The 23959-nt window shown below is 37.6% G+C and overlaps 1 protein-coding gene across 1 annotated transcript in view; it reads right to left on the reverse strand.

Moving 5' to 3' along the window:
- Positions 1 to 23959, reverse strand: part of SEMA3A (semaphorin 3A) — a 158166-nt gene that overhangs the window by 38056 nt on the left and 96151 nt on the right. Inside the window, exons 5-6 of the mRNA XM_010213041.2 lie at positions 23810 to 23903; positions 16960 to 17079 (exon numbers count right to left, since the gene is read on the reverse strand). Coding sequence (XP_010211343.2) covers positions 16960 to 17079; positions 23810 to 23903 — 214 coding nt within the window. The remainder of the gene's footprint in view (positions 1 to 16959; positions 17080 to 23809; positions 23904 to 23959) is intronic.

A 23959-nucleotide genomic window follows, 5' to 3' on the forward strand; every position in this document is an offset into this window, starting at 1 on the left:
AATATGGAAACAAAATGCTGTTGAGGAATAGTGATTTTAAAATACTATGTTAGCTATGATAGTTCCTGTTGTTCTCCTCCTTAAAATCTTATCACTTTTTTTAAATTCATTTTCCCAAAAACTAATGAGGGTAACTTTGGTGACATAGTCAGATTATAATTATCAGCTAATACTTTAAGGTTTATCTAAGGTTTCTTGCAAATTCAATTCTATATATAGTCTTCATACTCTTACTCTTAAGATCACCTATGGATTTTTCTCATTGCAAGAGACTATAAAACTGAACTAAGTGATTTTATTAGGGAATTAGAGTTTTATAGTTGGAGCAAAAGCAAACAGGGAAAAGCTTAATTATGAGTGTCACTATACTAAGGCATAAGTATGCCACTCTGGCTGAAAAGATCTAAAGAGAACATGGTAACATCATGGACCAAGACAGCTCAGAGAAAATAGGTAACTGATCTACTGGATGCATCTCCAGAAGACCCAGGTTTCCCAAAAGAAAAAAAAAAATGTAGTAAGATAACCTGAGGAAGAGGAAAGACAACACCAGAAGCTCATTTAAGTAGTGCTGGAAGTGGAGTTTAATCTCGCTTTGGTTCTTGCCCCATTTTCTGTGGCTGGGGGCACTGCAGATCTAATTTACATTAACATTCAAGACCTTAAAGAGAGCATAACTTCAATTTATGGTACTTAACACTTCTACAGTAGTGTAAATGAGGCTCTGAGTACCAGCCAAGGCTTAAGTCTCGAGGATGTCACTACAGAGAGATTTTTTTCTCCTCTGCCTTAGAGGTATGAGCATTTCTGTTGTAACAGCATACCCAGGAAGGAGAAAGAAGAAAATGTTGATCTGTGATGCAATTATCAGTTTCTGGAGCCTTTGTTCTGAAAAGACAACAATAGTTTTGATTCTCTGTAATGACTAATTATATGGTGAAGAAAAGTGAATACCAAAGTTCAGTAAAATTATAGCTTCATTCTCAACGTAAATTAGATTTCTCACAAAACAGTGCTTATGATCTACCCACCCTGTTGAATTTAAAGGAGGTGATTATTATCTCTTTGCAGAACAACAACCAAAATTAACACCTCTTTTCTGCTGTTGACTATATTTGGAGGTGTTGCATATCTATCAGCACTGTTAATTTTAAGCTGATATACTCATCCTTTAGAGAAAATGGTTGGACAGCTGAGATGACTGGTGTCCTCCACAGAACAAAAAAAAAGTATTGCAGCATATTGTCTCCAGTGAGGAAAAGTTAACCTCAAGTTTCTGTATTTCTTAACCTCCAACTAAGAGCCTATTGCTTCATTAGCCAGTCACTTAGCAAGAGTTTCTTGACACTGATGCCTGGAAATTAAAACATGGAAAACCTGTGCCTTAACTGTACAGCCTATGTCTGCAGTTCTGGACTAGCGACTAGAAGTACATGCCACAGTCTTCATGTTAAACGGTGATATATTGAGGGAAGAAATGAAGCATGGAGATCTTGAAGATGAAAGGGTGTTGGGTATTACACACTTTTGGCAGTCAGCCATGCTCTGGGCCTGCCTTTGGCAAGTTCTGAAATTTTGCAGGTTGAACAGAAGTCCCTGGAGATGCCGAAGGAGTCTGTGTCCAAACAGTATCAAGTTAGATGACCCAAAACTCAGAGACCATGCTGTTACTCTCCACTAATGTGTTTTTTTCTCAGACCTTCTGGAACACTGAAATATGTGTGATTAAGTCTTTGTGGAATTTTATTCCCCTCAGGGATTTGGAAGTTAAATAAAGGGCACCAGAAAGAGTCCTGAAGGCAGACTGCACATGCTGCAGCAACACCATCATCTAAAACCTGACGTAGTGCATTGCAGGAGACAAGTTCCTGGCCTGGATCAAGCTCAGTGTGACAAATAGCTGGGGATTAACAAAGTGACCACGTTTCACCGAAGTGAAAGTGGGACAGCCAAAAGCAACACAAGTGGTAAAAGCATGAAACCTTAAATTTAACAACAGCAGACGGACAAGGATATCTTCACCCTCTATGTATCTCCTGAGACCGAGACACTTAAGATGTCTCAGTCGTCACAACCAAGATGCCTCAGAGCACAACCACGTCCCCATCAGGACCAGCCACCATACCTATATTAAATGATTTTTTTTCCCATTGTGAGTATTGTGAGTTAGCATGGCTTTGGTGTCAAAAATAGCCTATTTTTGAAACAGGAAGAAAATATCCAAATGACGTATGTCATAGGAATACGGTCAGGTTTAGCCTGAAGAGTGTGGAAGGTGGCATGTAGCTGTGAAAACATTCCTCTCCAAAACGCTGTGTCAAAAGTAGGACAGGCCACTGCTACCGTCTCACTTGGTGAGTGATGATCATGGGGAAAGATCATCAGTCCAAGTCATTGTGCAAGCAGTGAGCCAGTAGAGAACACTCACTCCTGTAGCAATTTCCTTACCTACCCCATCTCCTGTAATTTAATTTCTTGTTAAATCCTTTAGATTTGGCCACAAATCTGAGGTCATTTTGTCAAACTATGAAAATGGTTTTGTTGTTATAATTAACTTTTACAGCTAGTTTAAAGCAACTTGACACAGAATCCATTAAAGTAAGAGTAATGAAGGATGGCAGTAAAGCCTGAAAAAAGCACTGGGTGAATGACTGTTTTTAAATGATCTGTCAGGCTAGTGCAACAACATAAAATGCAGCAAGGCATTTGTAAGCGGAAGCAAAAGCCCTCAGTACAACCTTGGGTATTCAGTGTGATAACATCAGTTATGACAATCTCTTTCAGGAGTCATGTGGGCATAATTGGTAGCTCCAACTTAATTTAGTTTCAGCCGCCAAAAAGCAACAGGATTTGTACCTAGTTGAAATAATTTGCTAATTTAATGATGATATGACATGTTAGTTCTGCTCAAAAAAAAAAAAGAGAGAGAGAGAGAAAATATTAAATAATAGAGGTGCAATTAAAACTAGAGAGAAAAGTCTTAAAAAGTTATCTGGTTGACTGCTCTTGTTGAAAAGTCCTGCAAATTGTTCGTAGTTGGCGTACACTTTTATTCTGTACACACACCACCTCCTTTTTTGTCTTCACTGATAAGACTTCAGAAATGTTTGACATATTTAACTTCTCAACTTTTAGGAATGAAAACTATCCCCAGTGTAGCATTGGATCAGCCCCAGAAAACAGGGCATTTTAGCATTACTTAAAATCTGTGATGGAGGCATGTGCAACATGGTCGTGCATGCCTGTGATAAATAAACAACAGGGAGAAGAATGAAGATTAGCAGAATCATTTAAATGGTACTAAATGGATGAAACTAATAAAATAGAAATTCAGGAAAAAAAATGAGTCTTGTAATGAACAGGAAGAAATAAAATAGATTTTGAAGGGATGTTTTCTACCAATACAAGTCCATAAGGACGACAACAACAACAAAGCTGAGAAGTACGAAAAAAGTATGTCAGTGTGTAACAGACCTGAGTATTAATAATGACAACCCATTCACACAACCCATTCACACATTCCTATGAAAAAAATTGGAAGATTCACTAGCCCATCTAACCCATCTCATACAGAAGTGTTGAGACCATACCACTCACAGAGCTTTCTATGCCTTTAATGGAAATTTCTTTGGAGTAACAGAATATATTATGGAGACCAAAGGGGCAAGCAAGTGAACAGGGCTGTGTTCTGCAGTTGCTAGATTTTGCAGTGTGTCAAGTGCTATCATAGTGCTTCGGAAATATAAAACACAAGAAAAGAAATGCTTTTATGGGTTGGAAATTGCTAGCGCACTGTTATCAGCTAAAATATATGTAAGATCAAGATAGTGTCAGTCCTACCTACTGGGCCTACCCATGTAATATGCAGGAATCACTGACATACATTTAACCTAGACATTTTTTTTTTTAACATATTTGGGGCATCTTGATTCTTAGGTGCATATGTGGGTGTATATGTATGTTTATATGCTTGTATTAGCAGCTGCAGGGTACTAATCACTGTTTTAAAAACTTGCTAGCATTAGCCATGCTAATTTTGCAGCTTGTCAATCAGATATTTCTGTACTTGTCATCTATCTTACCATCAGACATCACTAAAGCACATGAAAAAACAAGATTTTTGATTTTGACAGAAGGTGATTCCTTTAGTCTTCTGCATCATTTATTATGCTGTTATTATTTGCTTCCTTTCCAAAATTTGTACAAAGTAGGACAGTGCATAAAGTGATTAAAAGAGACATTATCTGCTTCACAACATGCTACATCTGCCTGATGTTCAAGTTACGTAAACTTTGAAAACTTGCTGTTTTGAATTGTATATACCATAAACTTAAGTTCTTTTTTTCTATGTATTTTATGACATATACTTTTCATTCCCTCTTAAATTGATGGCAAGGAACTGCCAGTCCCCAACCCTGGAAAGATTTTTTTTTTAAAACCTTCTCGCAATGCTTTAATCTCTAGGAAATATCCTTAGCAAATCCAACGCTTGGTGTTTTCCCAACTACTTTGCTATTGCTTCCTAGAAAGGGTTTGAGCCGCTCAGTACATACATTTTTTCTATGCATGAAGAGTTCTCTTTGCAAAAACATTTCATGCCCACCAAGCTTAATTTCACTGACATCAGTGGAACTTTTTCTAGTATTTATAAAAGGATTTGAGTTTCACTCAAATAGCAGGAAAGGGATCAATAAACACTAGTCCTCAGATCAGATTCACAGGTAATGTATTATCTCTGAATGTTCTCTAACATTTCATAAAAGCAGTGGACTGAATGGGTAAAATATGTAATCCAGTCCTTAAAACAACTTTTCTTCTGTTTTTCTGAGCAATGACCTGAAAAAAGAGCTCTGTCCTTAAAGGTTTTCTGTTCTTTTCCCTATATCAACTCATTTAATAATTCTACAGTTCTGATGCTTTCACCTGAACAAAAAAGCCTTACAAGCCTACCAACAGGAAATGAAATATATACATATATACTTACAAACATATGTTAAAAATAAACTTTTCTATAATCCAAAAACTTAATAAGAACACAGACCCGCTTATCTCTTTTAAAGGTAAATAGGAAATATTTTCTTTATTTACTTAATATGTCTGCTGCAACCCTAGAAAACCCTGGAACATTGAGTTTTGCTGGATATCATATAAGAGATGTTGGTCCCAAAAGCCTAACATTTGCCTTCAAAAAAGACAATTTTGCCTCATAACATTTTACCTTTCTACATATGAAACATTCAGACTATATCTACTATAGAGTAGATAGGAGTATGAGAATAGGAAAAAAATAGAGCTTGAATAGGCTTTTGGCTCAATTTTGGTGGGTTACCCTCAACAGACTTTTGGATAACAAAACTGCTACAGATTGTTACTATTTTTGAGATTCTTAAAAGCATTTTAATAATACAGTTAATTTATCTCTACAGTATCACATCACTGCTTCTGAATATCAGCTATTTGTTAGTGAATATATGCTAATGTGACACTTATTAAACATACCATAAAATCTACTATTTCTTCTTTAACTGTAGAGTGTGCAAAACAACCTTTCAGCCTATCCACATTCTTATTAGAAAATCAAGTAAAACAGCTAGCTTTAGAATCATAGAATCGTTAAGGCTGGAAAGGATCTCTACAAGAATGAAATGGTAAAGGCTCACGAGCTAGGGATGGGATATGCTTGGTGCCACTTTGAAACCTAAAAGCCAGACACTGAAGCCTGAGCTAAGCAACAGAGGCTGCTCTTAAGGCCAGTGGGAAAAGAATGGACTGTTTTAGAGATGCAGCAAAATGAGATATGTTCAGGATATATTGTTCCATCAAAGCCTAAAGATATCAACTGAGGAGCCTATTTCTAAGGCTTTTCTGTCCAGGCTCTGCCCATCATATTAGAAAAATGTGATTCTTTTTGTAGGGTATTTGGGTCCTTTTTTTTTTTTTTTTTTTAACTTTATTTGTTGCACGGTTAAATAACTCTCAGGAAGAGACGAATGAGAGAGACAAATGGAAACTTCATTTTCACTGGTAGAGGCCTCTTATTTGACCATGTTCTGTTTTCTTTTCCTTACATGGCCAAGTTCTATGGGCTAAATTACACTGTTGATGCCACCATTTGTCTTTCAGCTGTAACAACCTGGGAAGAAATCCACCGTAGAGGCTCAAAATGAATTAGAACTAAATTTCTCCTGGATATTCCGGATTCGTGGAACTAAAGCAAGAATGAACAATGCTTGTAACAACTAAAATTAAGAAGAGATCTTGGAGAATCTTGGATCTCTTGGAGAATTTGGTACCACACACAATTCTATAACTAAAATGTAATTACATAACTAAATTTTTATTTTAAAGTAAATTAATTAAAATAGTTTTATGTATTTATTCATTAGATCAGTTTTAGATGGTTTTCTTCCTCTTCTGTAAAAAGGTGACCTACTATTACAGCACTGAAGAGTTTTCAAGATGTAACATTTGATACATCACAATATTTCAGAAATAATAAAACTATAGTATCAACAAGGAATTAATTAAAAAGACAGAATTTAAAGTAAAAAAAAAATCTATATTTCTTGATCTTGCATAATCTTTGTGCCTACCTGCTAACATAATGGTGCATAGTTCTGCTCTAATATAGTCAGTAGCATAACTGTTAAATACAGAAAAAGTTATAACACATGCTTAAGAATGCAACTTAATATTAACTTTGCTATTATTTGCTAGCATAGTTTTTAAACTGTGCTCTTGAATTATGTGAATGTATTATCTGTGGTTAAATGCATTGATGTTTCCACTTTGTTGTGAAAATAGGCTTAGAATACAAGACAGTATTTAGCAATCCAGTACCAGCCATCAGTTTGATATCAGCCGTGACATTATTTAATTTTCAGACTCACAGAGGTTAAAGCTCACTGAACTATAAACAGTCGGAAACATGCAGTGTAATCCCAAGGCACAGCTCTGCACAAGCTGTAATTTAAATCATATTGCATGCTAAGCTGAAAAGGCAGTGCAGGTCCCAGAGGGCATGAATAAATCTGCAGTCACTGATTTGCCACACACATTTGTGTTGGGATTCTGTAACTGTGCAAATGTGATGTCTTCCTTTAGTGCAGAGGACCTGTCATCTACTGAGATTTGTAATTAAATAACCCAAAGAACAAAAGCAATTACTTGGCCTTGTGAGCATTCAGGCTGGAATTTACACGACTTCATGAACAAAGAGAAGAGGAAGTTATGGAGACAGCGGGAAAGGGAGGGTCTGAAGCTACAGAATAATTCAGCTGTGTCTACCACTAACTGAGATCTTAATGCACAGACCAGGTACTCACATACCTGGTTTACTTTGAACTAAATAATTACTTCATCATCAGCTTCACCCTGGAGTGGATATTTGCCTGTGGAAGGAGCCAATTATGTTTTCAACTGGCAAGGTGCCACATCAGGTGACTGCTTTGAGCACTCACTTGTGATAATTGCAAGCAATACTGAGTGCCTTTTGGGCTGAGCAATTCATGATTCAGGAATGCTAGCAGAAAGGAGGCCTTAGGTTCAGCCCATTACGAAGAGCAAATCACAAAGTCTGAACAGGTTGAAACGTAGCAGCTGTAGTTTTATGGAAGTTGGGAGAGGGGTAGAGAGAGGCTAAGGGTTTGTATCCACAGTCCTCCATCATTAGCACTGCTGGATGTGCTGGCCAGTCTCGGTTACATGGTGACTACATGGTTGTGCAGCCCTTCCCATTCCCACCTCAACTGCTCTGCCCTCCCATTTCCAAGTTCAGCTGGATATTCTGATTCGGGCCAACAAGGCTTCCCTGTAATCAGTTTAGATATGGTTCAAGAGAAAACCACATCAACTGCCCATGATCATGGCCTCCTCCATATTTGCTAACATTTTTCTTTTTTTTTTCTCTATTTGATATACCGAAGAAAGAAAAAAAAAAAGATTTTTGTCACATTTGCTTGATTTAAAGGAAATACTAAAAGGGCATACAATAAATGAATGCATTATAACCATAAAATCATATAAGGAATTCATTAACAATAATGAATTCCCTAAGTGGGAGTTAAAGAGTAGATTTATATAAAAAACTAGTCACTGAAAAAATAAAACACATTGCTAAAGAAATGAGTGAGCAGTGAGCACAAATCACCAGGTCATTTTTGACTGCTGTTATGATATTCTGGTCCTTCATCAATTGAAGATCTGGTCCATGGCATCTTTTAGTATCTATATGCTAACACACTTTTGTCTCTCGATCTTAATAACAAGTCTTAGCTGATCTGTATGTTTGAAATAGTTGATTTCTACCACCTTGGCCTGTGAGATGGGGCACCAGCACTATTTAAAAGAAAGAACATGCCTAGACTCAAACCCTGGAGGTGATAAATGGGAGGCTTGAACTGAATCCTTGGAGATAAAGGATATGTGTGTGGCAGGATCGGGGTGGAACTGATAAACCTCTCAAATTCTGCAGGCCCTCAAAAATTGGCCTGAGGCTCAGGAACTGTCTGCAATACTCTTTAGAGGCATCATCACTGATATCCCATGTGACTGTTCAAAGAAAACTCCTTAAAACAAAACCAGCTCATTTCTCCTTTTTAACACAGGCTAAAACATTGCCAAACACTTTGTGGCCAAAGCTGTGAATTTCATCAAATTCAATGAAACTCGCTTAGCACTCTCCATTTTTGCGCGTCTGAAACCTCCACTTCTCCACCCCCCGCTGCAGCCGGCATGCTCGAGTCACATCACACTTAACCTTTGCCTTGGCTTCTCAAGAAAGAATTTGTTTCACCCTATTCACGGCTTCAACAGTTTGGCAAACTGCACTTGAGCGCCGCGCTGGGCCTTTATATTGAACACACTAATCTGATTGTTTTTCCACTCTACAAACTTTGGGTCAACAATCAAGCTGCTGCCAGAAACTAATTAATTTGCAAACAGGCCCCATTTTCACAGGGGGAGAGCTTTTGAAACCTATGTCAGCGGAGCTGGTCACACCATGGTGACATGCATTGTCATGGCATCCACTTTGCTAGGTAATTCTCCTCACTGATTTTTCACCATACACATGAACTCAAATTACCCAGTCAACAGTAAATCTCTATTGAATGCCCACCAAACTCTGGACGTAGTGGCTGGAGAAGAGGAAATTGGTATTGACGGGATCAGCACTAATTAAACTGATGGCTAGAGCAGGAGGGGAAAAAACATAAGTACATTAAAATAAATACATATATACATATATCAGAAGTATGCCATATCCCAATAATGAGGTCTATAACAGGCTCTCTCCCACTTGGTTTAAATCAATTAGTATTCTGCTATGTGATTCCCAAGAAACATTTTTTTTTTCCTAACTTTTCTTGGAAAGCTGGTTAGTCACATTTGTTAACAGGAAAGGTGGCACAATTTGATATCTAAAAGTGGTATTTTCCAAGCATCAGAGCTATGATGGCCTACAGAGATCTTAAAAATCACAGCACACTGACTTGAATTTGGAAGGCCTATAATACAGGCGTATTTTATACATATATATTTATATGTACATGTGTGTGTGTGTGTTTACACACATATAGGCTATAATAATGTCTCTGTCATACTGTCACCTAAATCTGAACTCTCCTTTTTCTTAAGCTGATTTAGATATTTAAAAAAAAATGTAAAAATAATAATTACAAAGAAAACCATGTTGTGTAATTTAAACTGGGGCCTACACAGAGAACAAAGCAAAGTGAATTCTTAGAACCTTAACATTACACCTGCCTTGGACAAATTATTATTTTTCTTTCTGTTGAAATTCATCTCCAGGGCACAAATTTTCTGTAACCTTTCTTGATAATGAATAATGAATGTGGGTAGCCTGTGTGTTTATATTTCTACATATATAGATGTGGTCCTTTCAAACATATATTAACTGAAAGCAATATGCAAAGCTTTTTAGTAGAGATTATTGCTACAGCTACCACAGCTTGAGCTCAATGCACAGTTTGTTACCTTTGGTGTAGCACACCATTAAAGTTTATCACTGCCAAACTTTGCAAGCTATTCATTGAAATAAAAACATAAAAAATAATTTCTCCTTTTAAGAGGTAGAGAGAAAAAAGTGCTTTCCAGAGGATATACAGTATTACTGGGACTAGGGGTGATCAGGCAATTGCTGATGTTTATTAATGAGTGTGAGAGGGGCACAGAGCTGGAAACATGCAGGGTCCATGGGACTCTTGCCCTGTGCTCATGCAGGTCAGTCTTTTTACAGCTCCTACCGCTCGAGGTCGCAGATGAGATTGATTTACTCTCCTAGGGCTATGTCCACAGTGAGCAATTCATCTGGGTCATTCAAACTCAGCTCAGACCAGCTGAACAGGATCACCTGATTTGCCCCATAAAGTTAGGTACAGGTCTCTCTTCTCTCAGGTCTCCCCCTGGTGTTGGGCTCCCAGGGGTTATTGGCTATGCACCTAGACTTTAAAGCTGTTCATTGCTTCTAGAGCCTGCAGTTTAGACTTAAGTTGCACTTAACTGTTTGGGTCTGGGTCATACCCAACATGATTGTCCTGAGACCTATGAACTTCTTTTCTCAAACTGTACTCTCTAAAACAGTCAAGCTTTCCTGGCTTTCTGTGAAGCCGGTGCACCAAGCACTCACATTATTTTTGTTCATATAGCACTCACATTATTTTTAATACTATACAGTCTGCAAAGTGCATAAGTCAGCGTGCACTACAGCAAAGCATGGCTTCTAATATGCACTTGCAATCCTTATGTTTTGGCTTGGGTAATAAGGCTGACCAAGCTATAATCAAAGTAAGAGCCCAAGGTTAACCAGGAAACCATGTGATATGTCTATATATCTCTCTCCCTTCTGTATATATCCTAGAGTCAGGTGTTCCTGAACTAATTTGTACCATAAATTCCCCAGGCATATTGTGGCTCTAGCTCAGACCAACATATTTATTGATGCAAGTCTTTTTTGCTCCAGGTAGTATTCTCTGGAGTATCAGGAAGCCCTCAAAAGATGTGCTCAATCCAGGAATATCCTCTCCTGTTTTTACTATTTTTTTCTATAGCTAAATGCATCAAAGACCTCATCTACAGCATCTACAGCACTTAAATTTCATGAAAAAAATAATGACTCAATCCTACACTATTAAGACTAGAAAGAAGGAAGAAAGAAAAAGAGAAAGAAAAAGGTCTAGTTACTAGGAAAAAAAAATACCTTCATCCAGGCCATTTGGCAGTCTTGGAAATTAGGATTTTTTTTTTTTTTTTTAACCCAGCACATTCATACTTTTTCTCACATCCAGAGGAGCTATAAAGCACTTGTACATCCTCTAATTGCCACTTGCCCTGTAGTTCCTCAGTGAGAGATTTCTCCTAGTTTGCATAAAGATCCAGGGAGCAGTTACCAGAAGGAATGTGTCAACTGATTCAAGTACCTTAGTGCTCCCTGTACGGCATTCTCCCAGGTCAGTGGCTGCCTTAACATCAAGCAGTAACAGCCAGGAAGAAGTAAATTTTTGTGTTTTCAGAAATTCTACATTTCTTCAGAGAGGAAAGGAAGGATAGAAAGGGGAGTAATGAAACATGTATGGAGAAAAGATTTGTTAGACTCCAAAGAGAAAAGCAATTTGAAATTCGTGCTCAACATCTTGAATATGGATCTGTAGATGTAAGGTAGGAGAGGAACTGTAAATTGAGTTTGTATTCCATTCTGTTTAGATTATTATGCCACTGTCACCATAGTTTCTGAGTACTTCCTACCACTGTGTTAGGTGACATTTGTCACACATGGAATTTATCACTGTGAAATTATTTATTACTATTCTTAGCAATGAAGCTAATGAGAAAGGGGACGGGAGGGTGTACTGAGTGAGAAATACAACTTGCATATATGGGCATGTTTTGTTCTTGCAAGGGCTGGAGCTGTTGATGCCTGTATAAGCAATGCTAGCACAGTGCAGGACTTTGTTCCTCTCTGCAGGCTGCATGGTATGAGATAGCAGCTGCCTAATTTGGGTCAAAGAGGAGAAATGCCTATTTTAAATGTAAGAGACACTCACTGAGTCTTTGGTAAGGTTGATTAAATTTATCTTAGTACATTTACAGGCATGCAGACCTGGGAGAGACTCCTCAGTCCAGTCCCAGGCTATGCCAGACAAGTGTGTTCCTATCTGCACATAAAAACAGACCAAAGTTCCTCAGAAAACTAAGATACTGAGATACTAAGATACACTGAGCAGCTTTTTTTTTTTTTTCTAGTCTCATTCCCCTTGAGTTTTAAAACTTTTAATTTGAAGACTAAACGTATTCTTATCCACTTCAGCCCCAGTAGTTTTTGTGCCCTTTATTTCAGTAGCTCTTTACTCAGTGGGGTTTTACTGTATTTATAGCCTCCATTGCCTCTTTTTTTTTCCCAAGACAAGAGAGGGAGATGTCAGGGGCTATGTATGGGTTTGATTTGTCTGAATCAAAGCAAAATCAAAAACCGAGCACAGCCAATTAATACATGTAGGCCTCAAGAATGGTTGGAAGAGAAGAAAGATTCATTATTGAATATCCTGACTGATTTAGTGCACTCTTACCAGAAAAAAAAATCTTATAAACTAGCTGAAATCCTGTCTTATTCTTGCCATAAACATCTCTACTATGTCATATCTAAATATGCAAAATTATCTGTGTACATTGCCGTTCCTCAGAAATCCCACAATCTGTTGTAAGGAGAAACAACATAGAATGATGGTTGTAAAAAGTGCTGTACAAATATCATAAGTATATCAAATCCATGCTTCTTGTCTAGGAGCTTGTGAAATTTAAGAGTACATTTTCTTTTTTATCGAACAGTTGCTCAGCTTCTATATTTCTCAGCTGTTTATGTAACCGTAAAGCAAAGATTACGAAGGACAATAACCCCAGGAGACTAAGCACAACTACTATCCCACTTTAAAAACTCAGCCAGAAAATATGGTAAGATAAAATTATAGAGCTGGCTTAAACACACAAAAAGCAAGGGAATTTCCAGCCAAGCCTGAAAATCCAGCTTGACATTCCCTCTTTAACACCAGGGCTAGTAAAGAGGATGAGTGGGGCCAGAAATGCCTTATTCTCTGGGGTGCAAAACAGATTCCTAATGCAACCTTCATGCAGCTTTGGTGATTTCTTTTCCTTTCAAACCTTCTGCAGCCCAACACCCTCCTCCCCTCCTTTTTTTTCCCTTTGATATAGATGCTTACAGCTAGTCGTTTTACAAAATGTTAGCAATTCATGGCCAGCTCCCCTGAGCTCAGGCCAGAAGCTGGAGAAGAGGAAGGCACCCGCAGTGGTGCCTTGCTGGGGCCCTGCTTAGTGCTTTGGTGCCCTGCTCTGCCGCTCCTGCCTCCTTGCCTCCAGCCATGCCCTCAGCTCTTGTGCGAACACTTCCCAGGCTGGGGAGATGGAAGTGGGTGGAAAGGAGCAAAACGGCTGCTTTGGGCCCGCCAGGGACCTCCCCACTAACAAGGGAACTTGCCCCAGGCTACTCAGACCTCCGCTCATCTTCTGCTAGCTGAAACACAGAAGCATGAACACATCTAGGGTTTCTTGAAATAACTTCTAACGTCACCAACTGTAACAGATAGATAAACTGCACATTTTAAGGGAAAAGAAGTGTTTCAGCTACACGGCACTACCAGGACTCTGCAGAATAGATGTGTAACACCAGAACAATCGCTACTGAAGTTGGACAGGAGATATTTTTCCAATTTCTAGGATTTTTTTTTTTCCCCTGAGAGTTCAAATGCTTTCTTGTCCCTAACAAGGACCAATCCCAGCTGTCAAAGCCTTTTGTGCAGAGAAACTCCATGCACTTACTAGAGGAGCCAACAAATGTTCAGGTGGGCAAACGCATGGCTTCTAAGAGAACACACGGCTGGGGCACTGAAATGCTGCTTTTCATGTCCAAGAGGACCTCCCTGAGCACCAAAATGTTTTACAGTGTTTTTGCAAATGCCTCCACGTCACATATGGCCCAGGCTGTATCAATAATTAAATGTACACAGCTACAGAGCCTGCTGCCTGGTCCCTTGTGTTCTAGCTGAATGCCCTCACCGCATGGCTATTGAGTCAGTCTCTCTTGCTTTATTTGGCTTGGTTCAATTATTTATACAAAATGAAACTGCTTTAGAAGCTTAACAGCCTCTAAAATCTTCAGAAAGACTAAAATGCATTGAAAAGTTGCTGGTCAGCACCTTCCCTTGGGCTGGGGACAGTTCAAAGCTCTCCTCCCAGCAGCGCTGGCCTCCTTAGGCAAAATGAAGCATCCTCAACAGGTGACCCTGGGATCTCTGCAGGATCCTGCTTGAATCTGAAAAGCTTAATTACTATGGGCATTGGTTGCGTCCTCCGTGTATGTCAGTTTAGGATGACATTTAAATTCTCAAAAAAAAAAGGGGGGGGCGGGGGAGGGGGAAGTTTGCAAGCTCTTGATATGCAACTGCCTTTTCCTCTCCATGTTTGGATACTAAGCAGCAGTGTTTTCCACACCCCGTCAGCTTTAACCTTAGTGTTAGCATGGAAAAAGCAGTTTCAAGTTCCAGCTGTGAACCAAATAAGCCTTAGTAGGGACTTACAACTGAATGTCTCACCCTCTAGCAATTAATCTCCACGGAGACAAAGATTTCTCTTATCTGCAAGTTTGATCAACATTTCTGTCCTTTTTTAGTCTTTTTTAATCTAAGATTAAGTGCATCATAGAAGATAACCTCAGAAAGTTAGCCTATCACTGAAGAGCAACCCATGCCTTTACAAGAAATGTGTAAAGGTGCAAACTTAAGAAGTCTCAAAAAGCTGCACTAGTTTATGCAGCTCTCTAGGAATGTAGAGAGCTCCTCATCCTTCAATGCAAGAATACTTCATTAAAAGTACGTACACTTTAAATACATCTGCAATCACAAAGCTTTTTGTATAATTACACTTCTAAAAATACAAATGACTAAGAAAAAAAAAAAGGACTGACATTCCTGCATAGTTTCAAACCCAAACAATTATCATTTTTGGATTCTTCTATATGATGCTGAAAGCAGGACTGCTCCACAGAAATGCTGGCAAGGCCTTATCGCTCAGAAATTAACTGTAAAGTCCTAGAGTCTTTAATAGGAATGTTGCAGCACAAGTTTTAAGCCAATCTTTTGAATTCTGCATAAGTGATGTAACCTGATTAAATTGCAAGGAAGTTATTTTAAAAATGTATTTAAGAACTATTCTCATCAGTTACAGGCAGTTATGACAATTATTTCTAAGGGTTCCTATTTGATTCTTACCTTTCTAAGTTGTTCTGAAACTTTCCATGTGGGAATATATTGTAACTCTGTTTCAAGCCTAAAATCAGCTTCATGCTGCATTATGGTAAATGCTTTTTTTCTACTTTTATGATGTGTATAGAGGATACTTTAGGGAGCTTGAGGTCTGTAAGCTCCTTTGGTGTGACTGCCTTCTCTTCCCCATTCTGAGCACGTGGAACAGTTGTGCTTTCCATATCTCATCAGATGGTACCTTGGTGCCAATTTGCGAAAAGTGGATCTTACATTTAGCACCGAGAGAGTGATAAATGAACCTGCATGAGGCACTTTCAGCGCCTGAGGAGAGGGGTTGTGCACCGTGGCTGTGCTCTTCCACGGCACCAATCCTCCCGGCACAGCCGCCTCTGTGCAAAGCTGCAGCAAAAATACACATTTTACTTGCATGATTGGGCTTTATTTCATCCTATTGTAATGAAAACGGGTATTGTGTGATCTTTAGCCTACTATTAATCTACCAAGATGGACAGATATGTCTGTAACCCATGTAATCTAACATCTCCAGGAGTCCAAGTAGTGTGTCTGTTATTATATTAAATAAATCAATGAAGAATATTTCTAGTTTACAGAGCAACTCTAGACTGCAGAACTGAAATGTAATGGACCTAAATCTGTCCTCCCAGTAGTTCAGTTTGACAAAACTGAATTTGATGGGACAAGAGTCGGATTCATGCAGCATGCTATAATAAAATACATATACATCTCAATATACAGATATAGATATGTTTATCCACCATATCCCATATATATATAACCCATACATAAATATATCATATGCATATATTGTTTATCCTAAGTGTAACAGTACTTTTTAACTTCAGTTACGAATCAGAGATTGGTTGTTTTATGGATCATGTATACAGTTAATATGATAACCAAAATGACACTAAATGTTCTCGACTGTAGCTAATAAGAAGCTGTGCTGTTAAGAGATAGTCTGCTATTACACTTCCAAAATTTACATCAACAATTTGCACTGAATTGCAAAACCACATAAAAAAAAACCTGGACCTCAGCACAGATGTAAATATTGTGGCTAGAAGAGAAAAATATCTAAGCGTAAAATATTTTGTGATTTCAGAAACAGGAGTGCAAGTCTGACAGATGCAAGAAACATGTACAGCAAAAGTTGCTTGCCAAATCTTTATAAAAATTAAAATATAAATTAACTCAAAAGAATTACATTTACTTTGCTATCACTGGATCACTGAAATCAGATGTCAGCTTTTTCAAACGATAGATATTCATTTCCAAGAATGTTTGTATGCTTATACAGCTAAAATCCAGCCTAAAACTACTTACAGTGGTGAAATTTTCAGTAGAACTTGGATAAAGTGCCCAAATGTATTTTAAAGTGTTTTCATAAAAATACAATCTAAACATGAACCTAAAACCAGGTGTGCATCAAAATTATTCCCCTCACCGCACACATACAAGCAAGCAGCTACTGAGCTGATTAGTTATATGCAAACAATAATGTAAGTTATTGTGCCTTGAATTTCAAAATATTCAATTCTGCTCCAAATAAAAGATGATGGTGCATGTCCCAGATGGCAAAGGAACAAACCTGAGTGCTAATCGTTAATGGCCACGTGAATGTATCCAGATAAATGTACACTTTACATACCATTGAGCCACCGGGAGTCATGCTGCTCTGTTCGGATGGGATGGTGATGCCCCAACGTTCGGAAAATGGCAAAGTCTCTGCCCATGAAGTCCGCTGCGGTCCCGGAATACAATTCACCATCTGTGGGATGACACAATTGTCAACAGTATTTCTCAATTCTCAAATCATGATAGGTCAGCGATGTATACTAATAATAATAATGTGAAAATTGCAAGAGTGAAGTAATAAACCATATACAATGTAAGCTTAACTCTGACCTCTTTCAAGTGAGCTGTACATACCAAAGTGCAGCTTTTTAAGGCAATATGCTTAGATTCTTAGCCTGGATTGGTGATAGCCTGTACCATGATCCTGGCATACAGCAGGATGTGGCCCTAAAAACATACCTAGTTTGGACATGAGAGACATGGGGACTTCAAGATATTCTTCCCTCAATTTCGCTGTGGTTCTGTGTTGGGAAGAGGAGAATTCAGTGCATTCATCCTCAGTTTAGAAAGCCATTGAGCCCCTCAAATTGTTCATAGAGAAACTGGTTGGTTGATGGGTTTTTGTTTTTTGGGATATTTTTCCTGTATTTACAGGGAAATCCTGTGATGATAGCATCTTCTACAGGGAAGACAGATGATGCCTTTTTCTTTCTGTCACCTTTATAACTGCAAGACTGTCAAAGAAAGACAAGGAGTGAACAAATGAGATCATCTTCTGACACCTCAACCCCACACATATCACAGTGAACAAGTGAATTAAAATTGACCTATAGCCTCAACCCATAAATGGCAAATACACAGCCTCACTGGAGATGAAACTTATATGAGAGTCTCTGTGTGCTCCTCCTGAACTAGCTAGAAGAATTACAGAGGAAGATAGAAGTAACATAAATTGAAAAGACCAGGTCAAGTTAAATATGAATAGGAGAAAAACTAGATAGTAATCAGATCTACAGAAAACATCCAGGGATCAAAGTATAGCACATATTTTGGGGGGATTTAATGCAGAGCTTGTTCATGAAGCTAATCTGAATTGAAAGTGCTAAAACCTATTTTTAAAATTGTGCATTTTCATGTCTGTATATGAGATGAACTACCTTATGCTGTCCCTTTAATATAGAATTAAAAGAAAATATATCCTTCCAACTGCTGCTTTTGAGCATCTCATCTTAAGAGATCCTTATCCTATGGAAAAGATAAGTTTGAGGATGAAACAAATGTTTCTTTAAGTTAAGGTAATAAATTTCTCATGGTCATGATGAACTCTACCATATCCTCATTTTAAAACACCCTTTAGAAACAAGTGTATGATTTTCACAGCAATTTTAGATATTTCCATGGTGAGACAACCTCGTCCAAGAAAGCCCATTGAATATCACTGGGATCTTTTTCCCAAGAACACTGACAGCATGAAATTATCAATTGAACATACAGTAGCTCTGTACCATATGGTAGTCATGGAAGTCAGGAAGGGTGAAAACATGATAGCAGAAAGGCGTGGAATTGAACGAATTCACGGCAGAGATTAGAAGCAAATAGACCAGTCATGCCCGGCAGGAGGTGTAATCAGAAGTGAAACAGAACAGCATATCATTAATTAATGATTTATCATTGCTCTATGTCATTTTCAACTTTTTTAGAGGGGAGACAATCACTTAATTATAGTGATTATTATGTATAGTGTAGCTGCACAGCTGAGATTTTAGAGAACAGAAAACCTTTTTCCCTGTGAAAGTGGCTTTGAAGCTATGCTTAACCTTTCTTTAACCTTATTCTCATTTTCTTGTCTTCTACACCCCACTGAGTTAGGATAAATCAATATAAATCAAAAGTGTATGGCAGGAGGAACCAACAAGCCTTGTTTTTATTCTTGGTTATCAACAGATGGAAAGGTCAATGAAGAAAAAAAATATCTTTAATGCTACATTATTAAAATAGCTCAATAATTCATTGAAACTACCTATCTGTAAAGTTTTGAAACTTGGGGGGTTAGGCACATCAGCTTCTAGCTCAATGTACAGACACCATTGAAATTAATGGGTCTTCTGGGTTTGACTCAGTTCATTCCAAAACCATTTCATACTGCTGTGCTCTTGTTCTGGCTTGTACTTCTTTTTTTAGTGGTGATAGACAGCATAAGAGTTTTATCAATAATGGTTTTCTCTGTGTGTTCCAAAGGAAGAAAGAGCTGTAGGAAACCAGCTGCCCTTTCTTTATTTTCTACAACAGCTCCTCTAAGTTTCAATACAGTTAGCCTATCAATACGCTTAGCCTACAGCTTGAATGGATTTGCTTTGATTTCCAGCAGGAATGGATTCAAGATCCACTGAAGTCAGTGGATTTCAGATACAATCTCTAAAACGGGGAAAGTGGGATAAGTAGCCCCCCATGCACCAACGCTGTAGATTAGCCCTTTGGTGTTTTAAATGTGTTCTCATAGCTGCAGCCCTACCCTTTCTCATTCTCAGCAGGATCAGAAGTGTGGTACTACAGTCATGCAAAAAAGGGATTTGCGCTTAGATAGAAATGACAAAAAATATCATTTCTTTTTTTGTGAGATTTGGAGAGATTATTGCCAAATTAAGGGTGAGCTTCAAATGCATTCCTTGATGCAGGACTATCAGAATTTTGCTTTCTCTCTGGTTAGAAGTAAGATTCTTTTTTTTTTTTTTTTTTTTTTTAATTCCCTATGAAGACCTTTTGGACACTCACTGATCTAGAAAATGCTTCTTTTGCACCATTATGTTGGTTGATAGCAGTTTAAAGGCAGTTTTCGTTAGTTTTAGGAATGAAGTGGAAATTAACAAAACACAAACTGACAAACTTCTAAAATAAAAGACTAAATAAAAGGAAATACTTTCTTTTGTACTTCAAGTCCAAGAGTGTAAGGCAAGGACTATGACTTTCTGTTCAGAGCAGGCTCATGGGTTGCTAATGTTTTCCTAGGAAGAACCTCAGAAAATGTTTTGAACAAAAACAATTAAAGATTTAGCATGCTGACACATGGAACACATACATTGACTTCACTAAATAAAGAAGTGACAACAAAAGCCTGTATATACTCTCCATTTGGAAAGAAACCATTTGTTCTCACATACTGAATGGGAGCAGCACAATACTATAAGACCATTCCCTCAGCATCTCCCAGTCACATTAGGTAGGATGATGTTAAAGAATATATTTATTTTATCAATTGTTTATATTTGGTTCTTAAAGAAAACAGCATTATATATATATATATATATACATATATATAAAAATATACATAGAAGTGTCAGCTTCCTTTTTGAAAGCAACAAGAAAGTTCAAAAGATGAATAATACAGGTAAAAATGAGCCTTGAATTTTCTCTCTTTTCCCCCCCACCCCCGGGTAGCAGAGCTCCCAAACAATATCTGATTCCCTTGAGTAACAGGTTTATTCATATCACTGAAGTTAAGGTTTTCGGAAAAACTTCATGATGGTCTGACTTCACTCACATTGTATGTAACTTAGTAGCTAATTTGGAGAAGAGTAGATGAGGAGAGAAATATTCTTCCTTGGTTAAGAAGCCATCATCCTTCGGATCACATTCAGATTAATCTCTATTTTGGAGTATTAAGGTACCTAAGCTGATGCAAAAATATTTTAAAATGTATATAAAAGAAAGGAGTGAGACACAGCATAAATAGCTTTGAGGACACCGTATTATCAGAGCTTTTGAAAATCCTAAAGTGGGAATTCCTAAAGAGCATCTGATTGATAATAGAACAAGGGATATCTCGTTCTCTGAGTTTTCTTCAACTATACAGATATATTAACGTAAAGCAATTGTATTTCAGAGACTATTTTCTCCAGTGACTACTTTCTTTGAAAACTCTGCTGCCTCTCATTTTCCTCCTGCCCTGAAATACTCGCTAGTAGGGCCCAGGGATTAGATACTGTCTACCTTTTAATGCATTAGCCCACTTGAATGGAGACTGTTTAGTTAGGAACATATAGAATGGGAATGGATTAATAATGTCTTATGTTATTAAGAACTGGTTATATCACATTCCCAGCTGGCGTTTACTTAAGAATAGAGAAGCAATAACTACCTTTAATGAACAACTCTTAAAAAATAATGAAAAATGTTTGCAGGTGGATGAAACAAGGAACACATCATGGAAAAAAATATTGGAACAATTTAATAATGCTGAACTGTTTCTTTAGGGTTTTTTCAAATATTGAATTTTATAAGGAGGCAGGGAAAACTGATTTTTTTTGACCTCTTATAAGAGTTTTTTTTCAATTGAAATACAAAATAAGAACCCTGAGTACAAATGACTTTTAAAAAAATCTTAGATTACTTTTTGCAGATTACCCTTGGTGCTTTGCCTGAATTCCAACTTGGGTAATTGTATTTCACTTACCTAAGATTCACCTTTTGGCTATTGAGTCAAAAATATTCTCTTCTCTACTATGTAAACTCTCTGTTTAGTATTTCTTGCAAAGAGTAGAGGCTATTTCCCCATCCTGTACACAAAACACTCTTATTTCTCAGCCTTCTCTTATCTTCTTTAAAGGTATGTTGTGCTGCAACTATAATGCTACAGTTTAATGAATGTGAGATTATCAATTTACACCTTCATCCGATGAACCTGGGATGATCCCAGGTTGCTCTTGACTACAAATATTTCTGGCAGGTGAAGGGCCAGGTGTATTAGAGCTGTCACTCAGCTCTAAAGAAGGGAAGTAGTAGGTTAGCTTTTCTCTTCCTAAAGCAACCCATTTTGATGAAGCATTTGTGGTCAAGGGGCCTGTCTTCCAACTGTGGTCTCATGCCCTGTTTCAGCCCCCCTGATACCTACTGCAGGATCCAACTGGACCAACCCTTTCCATAAAGCCATTGCTTGGCCAGTTTGTTCTTCTTTCTTCTCCATTTCCCCAGGTGAAGTCCACCTACTCTGGTACAGGAAATTATTTTACTTTGGGTCAACATAGTCCCATTAAATTTGTGTTTTTGGCAAACACAGAATAAGCCACAGTGAATCAGTGGTGAATTTGGCATACACTTTCTTAAATTTCAAGGGAAGCTCTGTGTCAAAGGATTTAAATAAATGTTGCACTATAATTAATCAGTATCACAATATGTCTGTAAGGTAGTTATGAGAAGGTTGAGAAGAGAGGGTGTTTGTTTTTGAGGATACAGGAATGTTAGTTTTAGCTTTGTCCTGCATTTAGATCAGTGACTGAAGTTAAAAGTTAGTCACTGCCTTTGAATAAGTTCTAATAAACTCATAGCTCTATCTGAATCCTGACTCACAGCAAAATATGATGCTTTGTCTACTGTTTATTAGGAGGAAAAACACATGGATTGAAAATGATAGTGAAAGGGAGTGGGCTCATGAAAACAAAGATGTTTTAAAGACATGAAATCCAAGCCAAGGGAAATAAGATAATCATATTTGTGCAGGACTGAGTTTAAAAAAAAGAAAAAGAAAAAGGAATGTGAAAAGCTAGACGCTGTTGACTTTATGCAGTTACATACCGGGTATACCATGTAATACTGGATTGTCATCATTCTCTTTCTTTATTGTATATTAAAGTAAATAGTCAAGTCATTCCCTTGAGAGCAGCTCTGCCACAAATTTAAGTTGCTCTAGGCACTAATTTATATACTGGCCTTTTACATACTCATTTCTTTTCTTTGCTGTTTTTACAGGGTGCAAGTTGGAGCAAGAGGAGGATGATTTTTTCTTTCTTAAAAAGTGCATTTCCTCAGGCTAGCTCCTCACCTGTCATCATTAGAGGTTTCGAAGAACAGGAAATGAGGCACACTCAAGACTAAATTCTTGTCTATCTCTTCTAAATATCTTATCCTTAAATGCAATGTAAATACAATACAGAGAGTTGCTAGGCTAGGCCCTTCAGGAAGAATATGGGTAAAGGCCTGGAGAAAACAAGATATCTAGTTATAAATCATTTCCCAGAGACTTACTCTACATGAGAACCTGCAGACTTCTGAAACTACTTTTGTCCTCTTGGATTTGAAACCATAATTAATTGCCAGAAAAATTGCATGTTGAGGGTAGAGTGGCTACATAAGGGCAATGTTGTTTTACAAGTGAGAAGAAGAATCTATTTTTTTTTTTCACTCTTAATCTCTTCTCACAAAGCATCTTCTACCTTTTTTTTTTTTAATGGAAAAGGGAAGGTCAATCAACACAATTAATTCAATTAAATTGGTTAAATCAATTAGATCAATTAGATTAGTTCAATTAGGCTAACGCAATCCAGGTGCTCTTATATATTCATCTTCCATTAAATAAGCTATTACCAATTCAAAAATACTTAATTTATTGAAATACCTCAATCTGGACAGGTTTCTCTCTTAGATTAGCTCAGTGTAAGACAGATCTCTTCAGTTGGAATATCATGATCTTAGAGCCTGGACTTGTAAACATTTGCATACATCCAACTCACATGAGGCTATGATTCAGTGATATGCTTTCCCTGTCAGAAAACTGATATAAGAAATTGCTTATTCCTGCTGTTACTTTGCTTTTAGATGTGCTGGTACAATGTTATTATGGTCAAACTATAAATTCAATGATTAAAATACCTCCAGAACCTTCCAGATCTGAGGAGAAGAACCATTTTGCAGAATCAAACTTTTATAGAGGGATAAAGGCACTCTTGTGAATCCTGGTTTATATGCATCTTATTTTTCAAGACAACACCTGGGTCAACAAAATTAAAGGTAAAACCAAAATGACTTTAACCTAGAAAGAAAGTGCACACCCAACAAAACCATCACAGATGCAGTCAGGAGAAGAAAAGTCAAAAACTGGCCATTATCTGCAGTGAGTGCATGTCTTATTGAACATATTTTGTGGCACCTACCTACTAAAAGAGAAGCTGTCAGCAATTTAGGATCGTAAGGGCTTTTCCCTCGGCCATTTTCAAAATGTGAATCTTCCATTTTAAAAATGTTGTCCTGTGAGAGGGAAGAAGAAAGAAACAACATTATTTTTTTTGAAAGGACACAAAAGG

The sequence above is a fragment of the Tinamus guttatus genome, unplaced genomic scaffold (assembly GCF_059628265.1).
Source record: "Tinamus guttatus ecotype Peru unplaced genomic scaffold, ASM5962826v1 Tinamus_guttatus_pri_ptg000193l, whole genome shotgun sequence".
In the NCBI taxonomy this organism is placed as follows: Eukaryota; Metazoa; Chordata; class Aves; order Tinamiformes; family Tinamidae; genus Tinamus; species Tinamus guttatus.